The following is an 18057-nucleotide window of genomic DNA, read 5'->3' as shown; positions in this document are numbered from 1 at the left end:
CGTGCCCCGGCCCAGCTGACCGATAACAAAAGGCTGATGCAACGTTAGTGGGCACAGCAGAGAGAGCTCCATCTCACAGCCCCAGTATCACATGTAGTATCAGTCCCCTGGTGCACTGTGTTCTCCAATGATGAGTTATGATTAGTTCCCACAGCCATGCCTACAGCTGTGTGCGTAGACGCGGGGCCGAGCATGTTGGCCTTGGCCCACTCTCCGCAGTCACAGGAAACGGAGACGACATGCTGACGACAGCTGGACAGCGCTTGGAAAAAAATAAATAAATGTTTCTGCTGCATAGATTGTGGTTCAAGGACATGGGACTGACGTGCATCTGACCATGAGAACCTTTCAACACACATGACTCATCTGATGAGACTCACGAGGTTGCACTCAGCTATTGGCAGGTCTCTGCCTTCCGCTTGTATAACTCTAATTCGTTTGCCAATTGAGTTAGCTTATCCATGGACCTACTAAGCAGTTAACTTACAGAAATGGGCTGCACTTTTACATGTGTAATAGACCAAGATGTTGGTTTCTATTAATTGTGATGACACAACTCAATGTTAGCAAGAGAGCAAGGTATTTATTCACCACTGGAAGACATTGTGGTTATTAGCATTTGATTTGTACACAATAAATTAAATATACAATATTTTATTAATGTTAATTAACATAAATTTGACACACACATGTGAAAAACCTCTCTAACAGACCACACTCCTGTAAGTGCCTTCTAAGCAGTGCTTTATGTAAAAACCCAGGCATATGAAATGCCTGAGGGAAGCTTATTGAGATTCATATAGTTAAACACAATCAAACTCTAGCCACAACCATCTGCTTACATATTTGTTTACATGTACTTTATTATCTGAACCTATAACTATTGAATAACTAGTGAATGTGGTAGCTGGTTTAATAACCGACATGTTACCAATAACACCTAACCTGTGAAAAAAGTGAAAGTTCTTCCTCTCATATTAGTGGATTATGTCATGGTACTCTAAGCGCCGGTGTTTCAGATCTATCCCATGCTTTATGTATTATGCTGCCAGTTTGGAAAACCATGTTTGAGGAGGTAGAGCAGGGTAGAGGTAGAAAAGTGAAGAAAACTGTGATGACTGTTTCATCAGAAAATTGTGACACAAAATGGTATGATAGGTAGTGGCCTAGCCATGAATAGTTTGTCTCTCAGTCTGTCATTCAAATTATCACAACATTCGGAGACAAAAATGACATAAAGGCTATGCTAAAAGTGTATTTTGTGAAAGCGGGCATTGTGCATTATCCTTTGAAAATCGTGACAGAGCCCCACCAAGTGGGCGTTTTAACATGTTACCAGTACTGAACTGGTAACACAAATGTCTCCCAAATGTCCTAAAATCGTACCAAGAGATCATATGGTAAGCAAAAGTTCGGGGCCTGCCCTCAGCAGGAGATGAGCAGGGGGTTGGTGGAGCTCTGGCTAGAGGATGTTACTTTGGGCCAGGGACCCTGTGCCCCACTCTCCCCACCTCCTCCATCTCCACCCGTGATCAGGAGGTCACTGGACAGGAGCTGATGACAGAGAGCGTCCACCACCTGCAAGACGGCCGAGGGACCTGAGGACAGGAAGCAGAGGGAGGAAGGTCCATGGTAAGGTGGGTGAGCCAGTGAGGTTTGGGAGCATCCGAATGGGAAATAGAACACCGTTTATACACTGGAGGAACCTGTGAGGAAGGTAAATGCTTGGCTTGCTAACCTTGATCTTTTTGGCTGAAGACATCCAAAGAGCTCATCAGGATTTTACCCAGCATCCTGCGGGACACTCTCTGGTGAAATTAAAAAAGACAGAGCGGGGAACTTTACTTCACTTCATCCGTTGGTGCCAACAGCTAGATGAGGGTTTCAACACTAGGTGGCAGCCTAAGCTTGAAAATGCTCACTGAATTGTGTCACAGCCAATGTTTCCCTGTGGTGTCTGTTTCAATGAGGGGTGATATTTAATCTCTGATGTCAAGGCCCCTTGTCTAAAAAGTCTTCATAAAAACAAAACGCTACCTCTGTGAGAGTCCATTTGTAACACTGTACTAATCCAATGCATGAGTCATTCTCAAGTAATAACAGAAGTTATGAATCTTCTGTTCAGTACATGTATTGTTGTGTACTTCTGAAGTTATGAATCTTCTGTTCAGTTCTGTATTGTTGTGTACTTCTGAAGTTATGAATCTTCTGTTCAGTACATGTATTGTTGTGTACTTCTGAGAAGGTGCAGTCCTATGCTCTGTGTGAAGATAATATTCCTACATGGAAGAAGGAAATTAAACAAAATGTCTTAGGAAGTGGGGACAATGCAGTTTCTCTATTGCATTGATGAGGCAAATTAGAATACAACCACCAAATCAGAAAAAGTTGGGACAGTATGGAAAATGCAAATAAAAAAAGAAAGCAGTGATTTATGAATTTACCTTGACTTGTATTTCATTACAGACAGTATGAACACAAGATATTTCATGTTTTGTCTGGTCAACTTCATTTGATTTGTAAATATACATCCATTCCTGCCATTCAGGCCTGCAACACATTCCAAAAAAAGTTGGGACGGGGGCAATTTAGGCGTAGTAATGAGGTAGAATAATTAAATAATGATGTGATTTAAAACTAGTGATATCAACAGGTCATTGTAATCATGATTTGGTACAAAAGCTGCATCCAGGAAAGGCCTAGTCCTTTAGGAGCCGAGATGGGCAGAGGATCGCCAGTTTGCCAACAAATGCGTGAGCAAATTATTGAAATGTTTAAGCAATATAGTACGAGTGCGAGTGGGGTAGGTAAGGGATATTCCCGGCCGAGTGGCGCAGGCAACAACACCCGTGGGAATATCCCTTACCTACCCCACTCGCACGAGTACTATATTGCTTTTATAAAACAATTTTATAGTCAACCAATTAACATTTAAACACGAAGTTATTGATTCAAAAATGTTTATTTCGCCATTGTTTCTCCGCAACAAAAAAATAGTTCCATTGTCAACGTCTTTTGGAATTATAAGAACTTTGAATTAACGGTTATCGCTTAATTGTATCAACGTGCTATAGAATGTTTCATCGCGGAGTGATTTATTATTATCTGTGAAAAGTCCGAGTTGGGGATGTCCTGGGATATTCCAACTCATGGAACGTCTCTCGTCCAATCAGAAACAGCTAAATAATTCAATAGAACCCAATTGTTTTATAATTAAAAACAATGTTTTTCAAAGTGATTTGGATCCATGGTGCATAACATAATTAAAAGATTTAAGGAATCTGAAGGAATTTCAGTGCATAAAGGGCAAGGGTGCAAGCCTAAACTGAATAACCGTGATTAAAAAAACAATAAAATTCATGAGGTAAAACAGAAAATAATGTGCTGTTGTATTGTTTTCAATGTAATACAATGTCAAAGAGAATTAAAAAAATCCCTGTTTTCAGTTTTAATTTTAATTTAACATACCATCCCAACCTTTTCTGATTTGGGGTTGTAGATCAGAAACAAATGTTACTAAGCAAAAGCTTAAACCTCTTAAACTTGACCTATGACTATAAAAGGGGCACTATCAGGAAAACTTTGTAAATTTTTCCTGCAGGAAAATCACTTTCAATTTGGATTTCCACATTAAATCAGGAATGAGATGAAAATGGTAACATATTCCACAGGTGATGTGGCGGGCTCTTCCGCTGACAATTTTCACAGCAAATTACATTTGAATACAGGTGGATGAGCACATTTACTCAAGGCAAAAATAAGATGTTCATGTGGGTGAACTCGTGTGTGTGTGTAGGTGTGTGCACACGTTTGAGTATATGTACGTGTGCCTGTGTGCGTGTGCGTGTGTGTACGTGTGTATATGTGCGTGTACGTGCGTGTGTGTTTGTACGTGTGTGTATGTGCGTGTACGTGCATGTGTGTGTGCATGTTTGTACATGTGTGTGTGTGCGTGTGTGTACGTGTGTGTATGTGCGTGTACGTGCGTGTGTGTGTGTGTGTGTATGTGCGTGTACGTGCGTGTGTGTGTGTACGTGTGTGTATGTGCGTGTACGTGCATGTGTGTGTGCATGTTTCTACATGTGTGGGTGTGTACCTGCGAGCGCAGCTGCAGCAGCAGTGAGAGGGCGTCAGTGAGCCTCTCCTCCAGCAGAGAGAGACGCACGCGCTCCGTCTCCACCTGCTGCACCTCACCCTGCAGCATCAACACCTCCTCCTGACGCAGCTCCAGCTCCTGGCAGACACAGAAAGAGAGAGAGAGAGAGAAGCAATGAGAAACCAAGAGAAAGAGAGAGAGAGAGAGAGAGAGAGAGAGAAAAAAAAGAATAAAATGAGGAGATATATAGAAAGAGGAAAAGACACAGAAACAAAGCCAGGAATAGACCAAAAGGATCACACACTCTGGGTCTAAGAGTTAACCTGCTAAATCACTTTCAAAGTCCCTTAGAACGTTAAAACAGGAAGCAATGTGAGAGAGGTTTTGCAAGAGATGGTGCCTTTGCTTCAAACTTAAGACACATGGTCCGCACCATAAATGTTATATTTCACAGTACAGATGCCCATTTTCATTAGTACGTTTGCTTCCTGGGAATACAATTCGTTTTGAGAGTGACTTCAGAGACACGTACGCACCCGTGTTGTGCAGACGCAGATGTTTTGGAGGCTCCCTAGGCCTTAACCTGTACACATTGCACTACTCATCTAGTCTCTCACCTTCTCGTGCTCTCTTGATCTTTTCCACTCGTGGGTCTGAAGAGGGCCACCCCTACCCCTCCCCGCACTCACACACTCCTCATCATCGTTGTGAAGATTGTCCGACAAGAAAATGTGGCGCACGGCAGCATTCTGGCACCTGAGGAACAGCAGACAAGCAAGAAGGGAATTCTGTCAGCACTGGCTCCTATGAGAAGGCCACAGCCTTGAGATATTATTGAGGGACGAACGAAAGAATGCAATACATTGAAACAACCTGGCAATTTGATGTGTGAATGACAGCTGCACTATAATTACAGAACGTTGAATCACTCTAAATAACCTTCCTTAGTCAGAGAAGTCACAATTTACAGTCATGAGTTGTAAAATGAGGCAAAGATCATTACTTATTCTGTTGTTATGTAATAAAATGTTGTCATTTTGTAAGACTTTATATGGGCACTAGGAAAAGGAAATGAATAGAGGAAAACAGCACTTCCTGACTATGGAGAACCTCATGAAAAAGTACAAGCTAGTGAGGATGTTATGATGAATATGAATTATGATGTCATTGATGTCCAAATAATAACCATTTGTGGTATGGAGAGACCTGACATGGATAGTTCATTTTACGAGTGAGATTGTTGTCCTGCATTGTCATGGCCACACCAGTAGGATCTTCAGTATTTGCTGTGTTTACTCATCTTATGGTTTGACTATCCTTGATTTTTAACGGTGAAAGTGATAACCACCCCTGGGCTTTAATGACTAAGACTTGACAGCCTACCCACCAACTAGAGAAAATGTGTGTGCTGTGTGTGTGTGTGTGTGTGTGTGTGTGAGAGAGAGAGAGTGTGCATGTGAGTGTGTGTGTGTGTGTGTGTGTGTGTGTATGTGTGTGTGTGTGTGTGTGTGTGTGTGTGTGTGTGTGTGTGTGAGTGTGAGTGTGACTGTGACTGTGACTGTGAATGTGTGTGTGAGTGTGTGTGTGTGTGTGTGTGAGTGTGTGTGTGTGAGTGTGTGTGTGTGTGTGAGTGTGTGTGTGTGTGTGTGAGTGTGTGAGTGAGTGTACAAACCCTCTTGTGCAGTGCTGCAGACGTTGAATCAGCTTCTTCGCCTCCAGGAGGCAACACTGCCCTTCGTCCTCTCCCCTCTCCTCCTCCCACTCCTCATCCGAGGCCGCCCGGCCCTCCACAGCCCTCTGAAGACACTCTTCTCCTGGAGGGGGAGTGACAGGCAGTCAAGAGGTCAGAGGGTCAAAAGGTCACATAAAACCAGAGTACTATCCCCCCTTTATTACTGACTGACTGAAAGCAAGTCTTAACTCACATCTGCGGCTTAATGTAACACAGTTTCTATTTGAGGAGGAACATGTATGCAGGACCTGTAAGACTAAATGATTCAAACATATAGTTGCACCAGAGCACTTAAAATCCCTGAACCCAATCCTTCAAGTTGACATTCAACTGTGAGAGAAAGAGACTTTTGTGTTGCTGATGGATGGCTAAATAAGAGGGAGTGACAGGGGGCAGTTTGTGAAGGCACTCACTCCAGCCCTCAGGCGGGTAGTACATCTGCTGAGATGTTTCCTGGAGATGGAGCTCGGTGATCCTGGTTGTTTGCTCTCACTGAAAGACAAGCCCTGTGCGGTGTGCTTCTGCTTTGTGTTTATGTCATAGACAAGTCAAATGGGGGGTGTGGGGTGTGGGGGGGGGGGTCCTAACCTCCTCTGAAGCTGCTGTCTTCACCCCCAGCATGGACGTGTGGTGTGGACAGACAAGGGACAACAGAGATGACAGGTTGTTGTCTCTCACCTGAGAGACCTCCTGAGAGACCTCCTGCTTCACTCTCAGCTTTGCAGGAGCACGTGGACCTAGAGGAGACAGAGATGGTCAGTGCTGTCAGTTGAAGAATAGGCTATGAAGTATTTGCTGTTGAGGAGAAAATTGTTCAGGACAATGTCACTTACAGCTGACAAAATGAAAGACACTTGGGTTTGAGGCTAAGTCCAGTATTTGGAGGTCTTCACGTGATACAGAATGGAATATGATATACAACACATTCCTTTCCTCTACCACAGGGATATCCAGTATCAGTATCCAGTAAACAAATTTCACCAGACACCTCAAATAGGTTGCCACCATAACGCCTGTGCCACACCGTTTACCTCAGCTGTGTGTGACGGTCACGGAACCTCTTACTTTTCATTTCGGCGCCCATGTTAACAGGTTAGACTAGCCACAAAGCCTGCATGAAATGCACATCTGAGGCATTTAGAGTTTCTACCTGGAGCCTCATTTTTCAGCTGTGAGGTATGCGGTTCTCAACAAAAATAGACAGTGAGAAGATCTATTGATAGTCAGGGCTTGCAGAGCAGTACCGCAGCAGCAACACTGCACTGGACGCACACATGCGTGCGAGACGCCGCAGCTCAGAGAGCTAGCCATCACGCAAAGGTGAAGTCAGTGCTGTGGCCCAGCAGGGGTCATTTTAACAGGCAGTCAGTGCAGTCTGCCTTCTTTACAATGAACCCGAAACCAAACTAATTGAAAATAATTGCCTGACTCTGCTGTTGCGAGTTCTCCTCCTAAACAGACCTGTAAAATGTTTGTGTTTTGTCACAGGAAATTATCCCAGTGCGTCTAAGTCACTATGCTCTGTCGCTTCTGTGTTACTCTGAGAAAAAGATGATCTCTAATTGACTACTTTCACAACCAAGACAGGGACCGGCCTCAGTCCCATTCTCTCTGCACTCTTTCAGACAGGGTTGTGTGGCAGGCCCAGGCTAGTCCAGTCTGAATGGAATGCTCCCCTGTTCCAACCAATCTGTCCTAAATGGTAACACTGTAAGACAGTCAAGTGATCACGTTTCAACACTCAATGTCATTCATGGACACGTTGTACGTGTGTTCATGGAACATTTAAACATTTTTGTGTAAACATTATGAATGCACCTATGATGAAGCCCACCATGTCATGTCATGTCCTGACCACAGCAGCATCATCTCCATTCATAGTGTAAGTATGGCTTGTCAAAGCCAGTGCATAGAGATGCAGTGGTTCAGCAGGGCAAGTGTTTAATCGTTCTTCTGTTATCAAAGGGTGAGATGAGTCAGAGTCGAATATCAAACCTCCCTTTAGATCACCACACAAAGAAGACAGCAGTCTGAGTGCTGCTGTCAAAGTGCTCTAGTGGCGTAAGGGTCGGCACACTGTTTTCAACTGCTTTGTAATTGACAATATAGTATCTGCATCTATTGTCTGACCATGTCAGGATTACGATGGGAATTTCCATGGGGAAAACAAAAAAGAGCCCCACCACAGGTAAAAGCAGTGGTTGTGCAAGTTCTGGTGTGTCTTGCAAAAAATCCCCTCCACTTTTGCCAGTTCCCTGTGTTGACCTGAAGGCATTGAAACGGCACCCTTCATCAGAACAGTGATTCAGGAGCAGCGGGGGCAGGCAACTAGTTCAGATTTATCCAATTTCCCAGAGTTGAGGGAATCAAAACGGACATGTCCTTAGGGCTAGAGTGCACATTAGCTTATTCATCATATTCATTCATGGGTGCGTGTTCAGTCTTCTCTTCCATCAGCTGCATTATTTGCATGAGAACAATAGGCTTCTGCAAAGGGTAAACTAATGGTAATTGAAAATAGAAAGTAATTGCTCTTGTTCCAGATAAACTTATGACATGCTTTTAATTATAAGACAGTGAGTTGGGTTCTTCAAATGATTAAGGTGAAAGCAAATGTGGTCCTGATCAAAAACACAGTTTACATATGTTTTGGTATGATGTGACTAGTTGAGACAGCAATTAGGCTTTAATCTCATAAGTGAGAATACACCTGTACCAAAACCCACGTACGCATTCAAAGAGCCTACACATACACATGACAGCAGGTGTCTCCTCACCTGACGTGGTTTAGCTCCATCTGCAGCTGCAGGATGTGCTCCTGCAGTGGGGCGACCTGGCTGGCCTGTCCCTGCAGCTCCTCCACCCTCTTCAGGCCGGAGGCCAGCGCTGCCCGAGCCTCCTCCATCTTGCTCCTCATCTGAGCACGCTCCTTCCTGAGCCGGCTCGCCACGTCCTCCAGCAGCCCCGCCTGTCTGTGGGCGACACTCAGCTCCGTCTCTAGCTGCTGGCTGTACCGCATGGCCTCCTGCAGCTGTCCGTCACGCGAAGAGCGAATCAGCTCCAGCTCCCGCTGCAGGTCCAAGCCCTTACTCCGGCCCCAGCGACCTCGGCTGCTCTGACCTGGGGTCGTGGCTTTGGTTGTGGGTGTGGTCTTGAGCATCTCCTCCCCCTTAGCAGCCCTGCGAAGTGCCACCTCCAGAGCGATGCAGCGGGCATCGCTGGTCTGCAGGGAACATCTCAGGTCTTCCACCAGCTCCCTCAGGCTGGCATTCTCCATGGTCAGCTGCTCTTGTATGGCCCTCCGAGGACTGGGGGCACACACTGTGTAGCAGAAAAAAAGTTATTAATTTCTAAGAGCATAGTCCCACACACCATAACTTCCCTCACACATCAGAAATGTACATAAGCAATGTTAGCAAGTTTATACAGCTGTAAACAACAGCACAAAATCACATCATTGACAGATCAGTTGTCATTTTGAAGTTCAGACTTTTGCTTCAATTCTTAGGTCATCATGTATTCTTTCCAAAACATTTCACTCATGGCTGCTGACATTGAAATATGTCATCATTTCATTGCAAATCCCCAAATCCACTGACATGCTTAAGTATACAAAACCAAGGCCACATGTTATATTTGTCAAATTCTACTGCACTCAGTGTACCTAAATTAATACTATGATAATTAAATTATTCAATAATAATGAAAACATACTTTCATACAGTTTCACGACTGATTCTGTATTTCAACCTGTGTCAGTCAACATCCAGAAGATGTTTTCACATGGAGCACTTACAATAATACCTGCTCCCAAACATGGTGAAGGCTAACAGCTGTCAGTATATTCAATTGATTTTATGTTTAGAACTTTATGAAATAATCTGCTGTCAAAATGTAAATAAGTGAGGTAAGTGGCATTTGGGGTAACGTTACCTGTCTCATTGCTCCAGTCAGCAGAAGTTCTGTTTTCCGCCAATGTCGAGTGCTCTTGTTTTCTTTTGACAGTATCTCTCTGTTCTTTAGACAGGTCAAAACTTACACATTTCCGTCGGCGAACTCGTGGCCACCGAACCCGGATCTCCCGTTCTATGTGCTCGGTTTCTTCAGTGATAGGAAGACGCATAGCTGACTTGCCGCCTTCGCTGTTCAGGGAGAAATGGCCACACAGGCGAGCGTGAAATTCTCTGAAGTTCAGCTTGCAAGGTAGGTCGGTCAAAATGTCACTTCCCTCCTCATCACCTTCTTTTTCGTCGTGATCACTGTTTGCTGTGGAAATTCCAAATGTCAAGCAAAGCATACTGAAGTCCTCTTTCGAGACAACGTCCTCGGAGTTTTTGAATGCAAGATGATGGAAGACCTCCTGCAAATATTGGTCAATGCCAGTAGCCAGGACTAGGATCTCATTCTCTACGCAGGGGTCCGGGCTGTAGTGGTGGCACAAGGCGCTGCGTAACCACTGGCCCTTGCGCGCAGTGGACGATGACATACACGCAGTGTCCAGCATGATTTATCTTCGAAACGTCTGCTTGTCCTCAAGACGTCGTGATATCAGTCCCTCGAGTCTTCATTTGGACTTTCCCAGTGTTTGTTGAACACCATGCAGGCTAAACTTAAATCAATGAATTGCATTCATTAGGACAAAGAAATATGCGAGTACGCGAGATTCATGCTCAAGCCCCACTGGTGAAGAAAGATCCTGGAAGCTTTTCATCAACTCTCGAGGTGTCATTTCGGCTCCACCCGCCCTACTGACCGAGTTGGGGGAAGGCATGTGTGAGAGTGAACGCCCATTGCTGTGTATACATTCCTTTTAAGAGCACCTTTGCATGAGGTGTTACTCAAATAGTTTGGTTTAGTCTGTGGGGCCCTGATTAATTTCTCACTGTTTATGGTTAAACATGTTTATGAACTCGATAGTAAGCCATTGAGCGCATACACACAGGCAAGACAGTCAAAATGTATTAAGTAATAAATAAGTGGCTTGATTTACAGGTAATATGTTGACTACTATTTATGTAATTAATTGATGCTATATTTTGCCACATTTAATAAATGCTAGTTGTAGTTTTGTGCGCATTAAGCATTCACTGCAGGCCAGGCCAGCCATCCACCTGCTCATGTTGAGTCCAGCTGCAGCCCTCAGGCTGATCACGGCCTTTGACCTCAGCTAAAACGCTTCAATTTGCTCTACAAGCGTGATATTAGCATTGGGATAATTTACTCAATAAATCTGTGTTAAGATGACTCATTAATCCTTATGTGAAATTGATCTGATTGATTCTGAAATTTGCAATCGAAATATAAAAGTGAAATGACAAAATACAAGCCACTCTCTCTCCACACAACACTCTCTAGTTTCCATTTCTCTAGTTTCCACATCTGAATATTTATGTGTTATAGACATTTTTAGATAAGATAACATTTTAGATTAGATAAAATAAGATGTTTGGTATTACTTGAGCAAAGCATGGTATTGTGATAGATTTAAGCTCCAAATACAAATCTTTTTGCTTAAAGGCACAGTCTGTCCACTCAGTGCGTGTCTGTGCACAGTCCTGGCTCTGTAAATGGGAAACATAGTGGCTTGGACCGAGCCATAAATAATCCCAGCCAATCAACATGGTGCTTCATGAGTGTAATTGAGTGTAATTGAATTGGCTGCTGCCAGGATATCAACAACCTTTCACAAACCAAATTACGGACTGCATCTTTTAGTTGCTTCCTGTAGGCAAGACTCATTCTTCAGGAGACATTAATGATGATACATATCTTCTTTAGAGAAACCACTGCATGTGAAGGTACAACTGCATGAAAAGAGCTCTACCTCTCTCTCTCTCTCTCTCAGGTGGGGGAAAAAGGGTGATGATGATCGGAAGTCTTAGTCACTCTAAGGTCTCCTGAGAATTTCTATTTTTTCTTTTTTTCCTCTGTCCACTCCCCATGACTCAAGCACACTAAAGACTCACTGTATACTCATCTATAATATAACTCTAACAGTTATATATAATGTGTAATACTCATCAGAAATGTGAGCTGGGGACTTAACACCAAGAGAAATAGACATAGTGTTGCCTTTACTGACAGATAGCTCAAAAGTTGCCCAGTGTGTGATTGTGAACATTCTTTGGTCCCACAAATACATTAATTTCTTTCTCTGCCGTGAGTCAGGAAACAGCAATGTTGTGGAAAGACTGTCAGCGAACCAGATCCTCCTTGGAGTAAACCACATTCCCCCAGGCACTCGTGATGGGAAAGAGGTGACAGGTAAAGTGGACTGGTTCATTTTTCTTGTTTTGTCTTCATGTCAAAGATATGGAGTGCTCCTTTCCGAAGAAGCATTTTGCATATCGCTCTGGCACGCTGGGGGATTTTTATTGTTTTGTCTTATGGGCCATTTTGGTGATCTTGTATGACTGTGCCCGGTTGCAAGTGTGACACTGAAGGTAAGGTTTCACCTGATGCGAGGGGATGATTTAAGCATGTTTCATACACTGACCTTATTTCCAGGACAGGGTATTTATCTTAGCATGGTGTTTATCTGGCATCGGTGAGGTTTACTGGCCTATCTACCTCCACTCTGACCTGCTTTTTGGACCTGATAAGACTGGAATTTTGTTCCCCCTATTCTACAGTAATGTGTAACGTTATCTCCCTGCAGTGCTCACATGAGGGGAATGTCACGTGAGTGTAAGCAGTGCAAGCAGGGGTCAGGTGTGGATAGGCATTGTAAGATGTGTGTTTTTAAACTTTGACCTTCAAAAGGACTGCTTTTGTAGACCAAATAGTTGTTTGAGGGTACTGAAAATGTAAATGCCTACCATACATTCTGTCAGTGCACACATGAATATTCAGCCTGAATATTCAGACACACACACACACACACACACACACACACACACACACACACACACACACACACACACACACACTCACACACATGTACCCACGTTTATGCACACACAAAGACACACACTCTCACACACACAACTGAAACACACACATCTGTTTCACTTATTGTGCCCCCTTTTGTCTCAGAGCAAATTATTAACTACTGTCTTAGAGTAGCACCAGATCCACTAGAGCCTTTGTGTCCCTTTTCCACAGCTGCCCTGAAAGCCTGCCTGGTCTGAATGGAAGCAGCTGATTTGAACCTGAAAGGCCTCAGCACAAACAGAAGGTCAGAGCACTGCAATGGGAGGGTGGGATGACAGAAGGGGAAAATCACCTTAATTACTTTTTAGAGACTCTGGGTGTTTTCAATGTTTCACTGACACATACACACACACACACACACACACACACACACACACACACACACACACACATACACACACACACACACACACACACACACACAAGCAGGCACATACAAAAACATGGCCGTCTTAAACTAGTGACCTTTTACCTTATCACCTTATCTCTTGTCTTACCCCTACTCAACATGCATGGGGCCCATCCATCACCCATTTGCCCACCATGTATTTTGGGGTCAACCCCTCCTAGCCATTTTCCAGAATCAAGACACTCTCAGAAGAAGGTGATAAGACCTCAGATCTGTAATAACATGTTGAACATTTTAACCCAATAAAATGCACTCCCTATCAAAAAACGATCACCTTATCTGCACGTCATCAGAAAGGAAAACACTAAGACAAGATGTTTTGGGTATCATGAGTTCTGACTCCTCATGCTGTACATGATCCATCAGTTTGACATTTCTCAGTGTTATTCACCTGGGCCTAGTTACTATGGAGCCATACTTAAGGAGTCTGTAGTTGAAATGAAAACTAATGAGGACTAATTTCAAACATGCACCTGAAGTATTCTACATCTGACTACATTAAGACTGACATTACTTCACTGTTCTAATGGCTTATAGTCAGTATTAGTAGTAGTAGATACTCATCATTTTTAGTGCATGAATAACTGTCTCTGGGCTGTTGGGCGGTGTGCCTAGCCTCCCTCTACTTCTGGATTGGGCTGCCTTTATGATGGCTCTTGGTTTGGCAGACGGAAAGAGTCGTTTATGGGCATCCAAAAACCATCTGCTCACTCAACAACACTTCAGTACTGCAGGCTAGATCACCCACTGTGTTGTTGTCTAGGAGAGTGACTGTGACAACCAGACAAAGGGAAAGAGAGAGGCAGTGTGTGTGTGTGTGTGTGTGTGTGTGTGTGTGTGTGTGTGTGTGTGTGTGTGTGTGTGTGTGTGTGTGTGTGTGTGTGTGTGTGTGTGTGTGTCACACAAGGTTCATGTCAAATGGAACTTTAAGGGCTGAGTGGAATCCGTGTGCATAAGTGAAGGCTGCAAAGGTGACAAATGACTTCATGAAGGGGAACTCGTTTTGAAAATTAGGACACAAAAGCCACAGAGCGTGACAGTCTCAAGTAAGGCAGAACCAGAGAGTAAACATTTCCTCACCCACACTTGACAGAAACACTCCAAAGCCTCAGTAAATGCCCTCGTGCTGTACCATCCCACCCAACCCACCAACCCTTGCACCTTAAACCAACATTCCATTCCGCAGGAGCGACCATGAGGCAGCCACACAGCCGACATGGACAAGCACCAGCAGGTGTGGAGAGCATGACATCATGCTTTCTGTATTGTTGTGTGTGGGAGCAGATTTGGGCCAGTTACCTAGGGCTTCCTAAAGATTATTACAGGCCGACTCCAAGGATTTGTTCTAATTGAAGTGGGATTTTGACTGGGATTTCACTTTGTCAGCTAATATAATGCAGAAGGCTTAAGTTAAGGCATTTTCCGCATACAGTAAAAACCCCATCATCTAAACTGCTTCTCATATGCACTCAGCATTGGGTGTGTTACTTAGATTAATGTCAAAAAGAGAGATGAAATACAATGACTACAGTGCTCTATGTCTTGTCTAATCCTGTGGGACTATGCTGGCATTTACTTCTCATTGGTTGATGTTGGTGCATGATCTTGTCTTATCACTCTCTCTTTCTAGCTTGTCTAAAGGAGGCATGTACGAAAGTTACACACTGTAGAGCAGCCTCTGCTGGACACAGTCTTGTATAGCACTGCCTGAGGAAACTGAAATACAAATCACATCAAAACCAGTTAATCAAATGTGTTTGAACATTCATTCGGAAATTTTGTTGAACTGGCCCCATTTTCACAGTTTAAAAAAGTTTCTTTAAAGGTACTCGGCATTCATAAACCACTATACTTTATTATACTTTGTGTATTTTCAGAGTCAAGCAATTAAGCTGCATGGTTTTGTGCACAGTGACATATTTCATGCAGTATTGGTACAATAATCGTATAGTAAAGTCATCCAAAAATATGATCTTTAATCATAATGTAAAAGAGAAAAAAATGAAACTAAACAATGACAGAAGGAGGATGAAAAATAAATGAAAGCAAGGTATCAGCACATACATTACAATGGAAATATCCATGCCATGAATCTTCTTGTTCCCCATCACTCACTTCCGTGGGTGATGGGGAACAACGCTTTTGACAGCACCCACTACACCTATTGTTAATTTTTAGTTCAGATGCATATTTTGTGTTTCACTTATAGGTATAGGGGTTAATCAAAAGTATTACACAATCAAAAGTATTACACAATTATCAAAACCTTACACTCAAGGAGCAAAACCTCGGCCCAGATTTGCACCAGTATAAGCACATGTCAACCTCACACTTTTTGCAAAACAATACACACAGTGATTTGCAAAGCCCTAAACACACTTGTATGCAATAGACACAGAAGTATATCAAGATGTCACTTCCTTGAAATTCCAAAGCACTGACTGTCAAATGACCACACCTATGAGCCTATCAGTATGTGAGACTGAACGTGTGGTGTGTTAGGGGGGTAACATCAACACAAGGGATGCCAACAAAATGAATAAGCTGGTAAAGAAGGCTGGCTCCGTGGTGGGAATAGAACTGGACAACCTGGAGGCTGTTGCGGGGGAGAGGACGAGGAGGAAGCTGGATGCTATCCTGAGGAACCCCTCCCATCCCCTCTATGACGAGCTAACGCAGATGGGGAGCACGTTCAGCCACAGACTGATCCCTCCTCGCCACACCACAAAGTTTGTTTGTACCAGTAGCCATCAGACTCCACTTCAAAACATAACTTTTATCTAATTTACACCAGCTGAGTTGTACTTATCTTATTTATTTTATTTATTTGTATTTTTATTTTATATTTAAATTTGTATTCATTTATTTTCATTTCTATGTATATACTTGATTCCTATTACCTTGTTGCTACTACACCTGCATTTCCCTAACGGGATTAATAAAAGTTTATCTATCTTTGTATCAATTGGTTAAACACAGCCATCAAGTGCGCAAACATGATTGCTTAAATGTAGACACACCTAACAGGTTTAAGCGCTATAGAAATGCAGCATGTGAGTTCACCTGTCTTCAACCAAAATGGAAGGAGTCAGAAGAAGAAGAGTGAGGGGGAATCCACGGAGGAGGAGAAGGAGGAAGGGGCAGAAGCCGTGCCAGAGGCCGAGGTGGAAGTGGAGGTAGAGGAAGAGGAAGACCTGAGGCAGGAGGAAAACGTGCTTAAAGAAGAAGAGGACCAAATGTAAAATTAACTTGTTAGGTTATTATTATATTATTCACGCAAGAACAAGAGAGAGATCATAAACATGGTTTTGGCCAATAATGCTATTAGGCTCAGATAATTTCAAGCCAACATTTTCAGTGACCATGCCATTTTCAATAATGTTTATCAGGTCTCTCAGTCAACACTGGCACGCATCCTGAAAAGACATCAGGTTCAAATGAAACAACTTTTACAACTGTATTTTCATTTTTTTTCTTCTCTTTTTTTACTGTAATTGTAACCTGTACTGGATACAGAATTTTACGTTTGTCTGCTATTTGCTGAGTTTACAGTGTTATGCACCCTACTGTAGTAGCATGAAAACTGGGGCATGTTTTGTTGTGAGTCTCCATGTTGACAAGTTGACTGATTTGGGTATATGGAGAGAAATAAATTATATTTTCATCAGTCTGCAGCATTGGTCTTGTGTAGTGTTTGGTGAATTTATTGTATATTTGCACTTTCTCTGTGTATTTCACTTACACTACTCTAATCACTGATAAGTAGAATTGCTAAAAGTGTTTTAGGTTTGCAACAGCAGTGGGTAAACATAATTAAGTCATATGCAATGTGTGTGTTTCATATGGTAACAAAATATGGTTTTGATAAATTAGTGTATAGGTTATACAAGAGTGTTTCATTTTGCAAAGGATCTGAGGTGTGCTAATTGGGTGTATGGTTGTGCTAATTTTGTGTAGTGTTTTGAAAAACGGGCCCTGTTTTCAAAATCGTGCTTAAGCAATCAAGAAAAACTGTAATTTAAATTTATGTCATCGGAAATTAAATGTTTAATTTTGTGGTAATGTATTATGTAAGTAGTTATAGTTCATTAGTAGTTCATTCACCTAAATGCCTTTGCTTCATGTTAATAATAATCAAAGTTGGATAGGTTGCAAATCATTGTGCATATGATTAGATTCAATTATAGACATCACATGTACAGTAAGCAATCCAAGGTTCTTTTTATATATAATGTCCTCTTCAGAGCATAGCTTCAAGGCAAAGGAGACAATCAATTCACAAGTCATAATTTCATCTCAGGTCAATAGGCTGTGCACTTAAACCAAGCTGTGGTGTGGCCATTCCACCACTAGATAGCACTCTTTAGCTAACTGCCTGATGGATGATAAATTGTAATATCTATCTTCTTACCTCAAGAGGCCTTGCCCACAAACCAGGCCATGGGCTGACCATCTTACCATTGGACGGACTCTTAACCTGCCTGTTTGAAACTAGACTTTAGTCCTATCAGTCATGTCTTTAATGATCTCAGATATGACGTGTTTGGAGTGAATCACCATCCCCTTCCTGCAACCTGTACTCCTATGACTCACTGATCTAGACAGCTGCTAACTGCAAAGTCAAAGGTCTTTCCAACCTCTTCCAAGTTCTCATTCATAAACATACACCACAGATGTTTCTTAGATAAATGTGAACGTTGTCTTTTGCTATGATTTGATTTAGTAATAATATTTAATACATACAATATGTTTTCCCCCAACATTCCCAAAACAAGATTTTTAGTGAAGGATGGCCAATGATTGAGAACACGCACTCAAACATTCTCTCTCACTCTTCGAAGCTGAAGCTTTGAGTCGTCAAACAGCCTCATGAAGCCTGTTTTCATT

General features: G+C 42.7%; 1 protein-coding gene across 2 annotated transcripts; it reads right to left on the bottom strand.

Annotated features, from left to right (window-relative positions):
• Positions 1–563: 563 nt before the first annotated feature.
• Positions 564–10651, bottom strand: si:ch211-112f3.4 (EF-hand and coiled-coil domain-containing protein 1). 2 transcript variants are annotated; one of them, XM_031567119.2, is made up of 8 exons: positions 9762–10651; positions 8606–9149; positions 6417–6565; positions 5769–5910; positions 4714–4852; positions 4097–4234; positions 1739–1808; positions 564–1598 (listed from the first exon to the last, which is right to left on the bottom strand). In XM_031567119.2, exons 1-8 carry the CDS (start codon positions 10330–10332, stop codon positions 1426–1428), a joined length of 1926 nt encoding a protein of 641 aa, XP_031422979.1. In that variant the 5' UTR covers positions 10333–10651; the 3' UTR covers positions 564–1425. The 2 variants fall into 2 exon arrangements, with proteins under 2 accessions (XP_031422979.1, XP_012678018.2); XM_012822564.3 differs by having other exon boundaries at positions 6507–6565.
• Between the last annotated feature and the right edge of the window lie 7406 nt (positions 10652–18057).

Source organism: Clupea harengus, chromosome 5 (genome assembly GCF_900700415.2).
Source record: "Clupea harengus chromosome 5, Ch_v2.0.2, whole genome shotgun sequence".
In the NCBI taxonomy this organism is placed as follows: domain Eukaryota; kingdom Metazoa; phylum Chordata; class Actinopteri; order Clupeiformes; family Clupeidae; genus Clupea; species Clupea harengus.
This window is presented reverse-complemented; position numbering and strand designations above follow the sequence as displayed.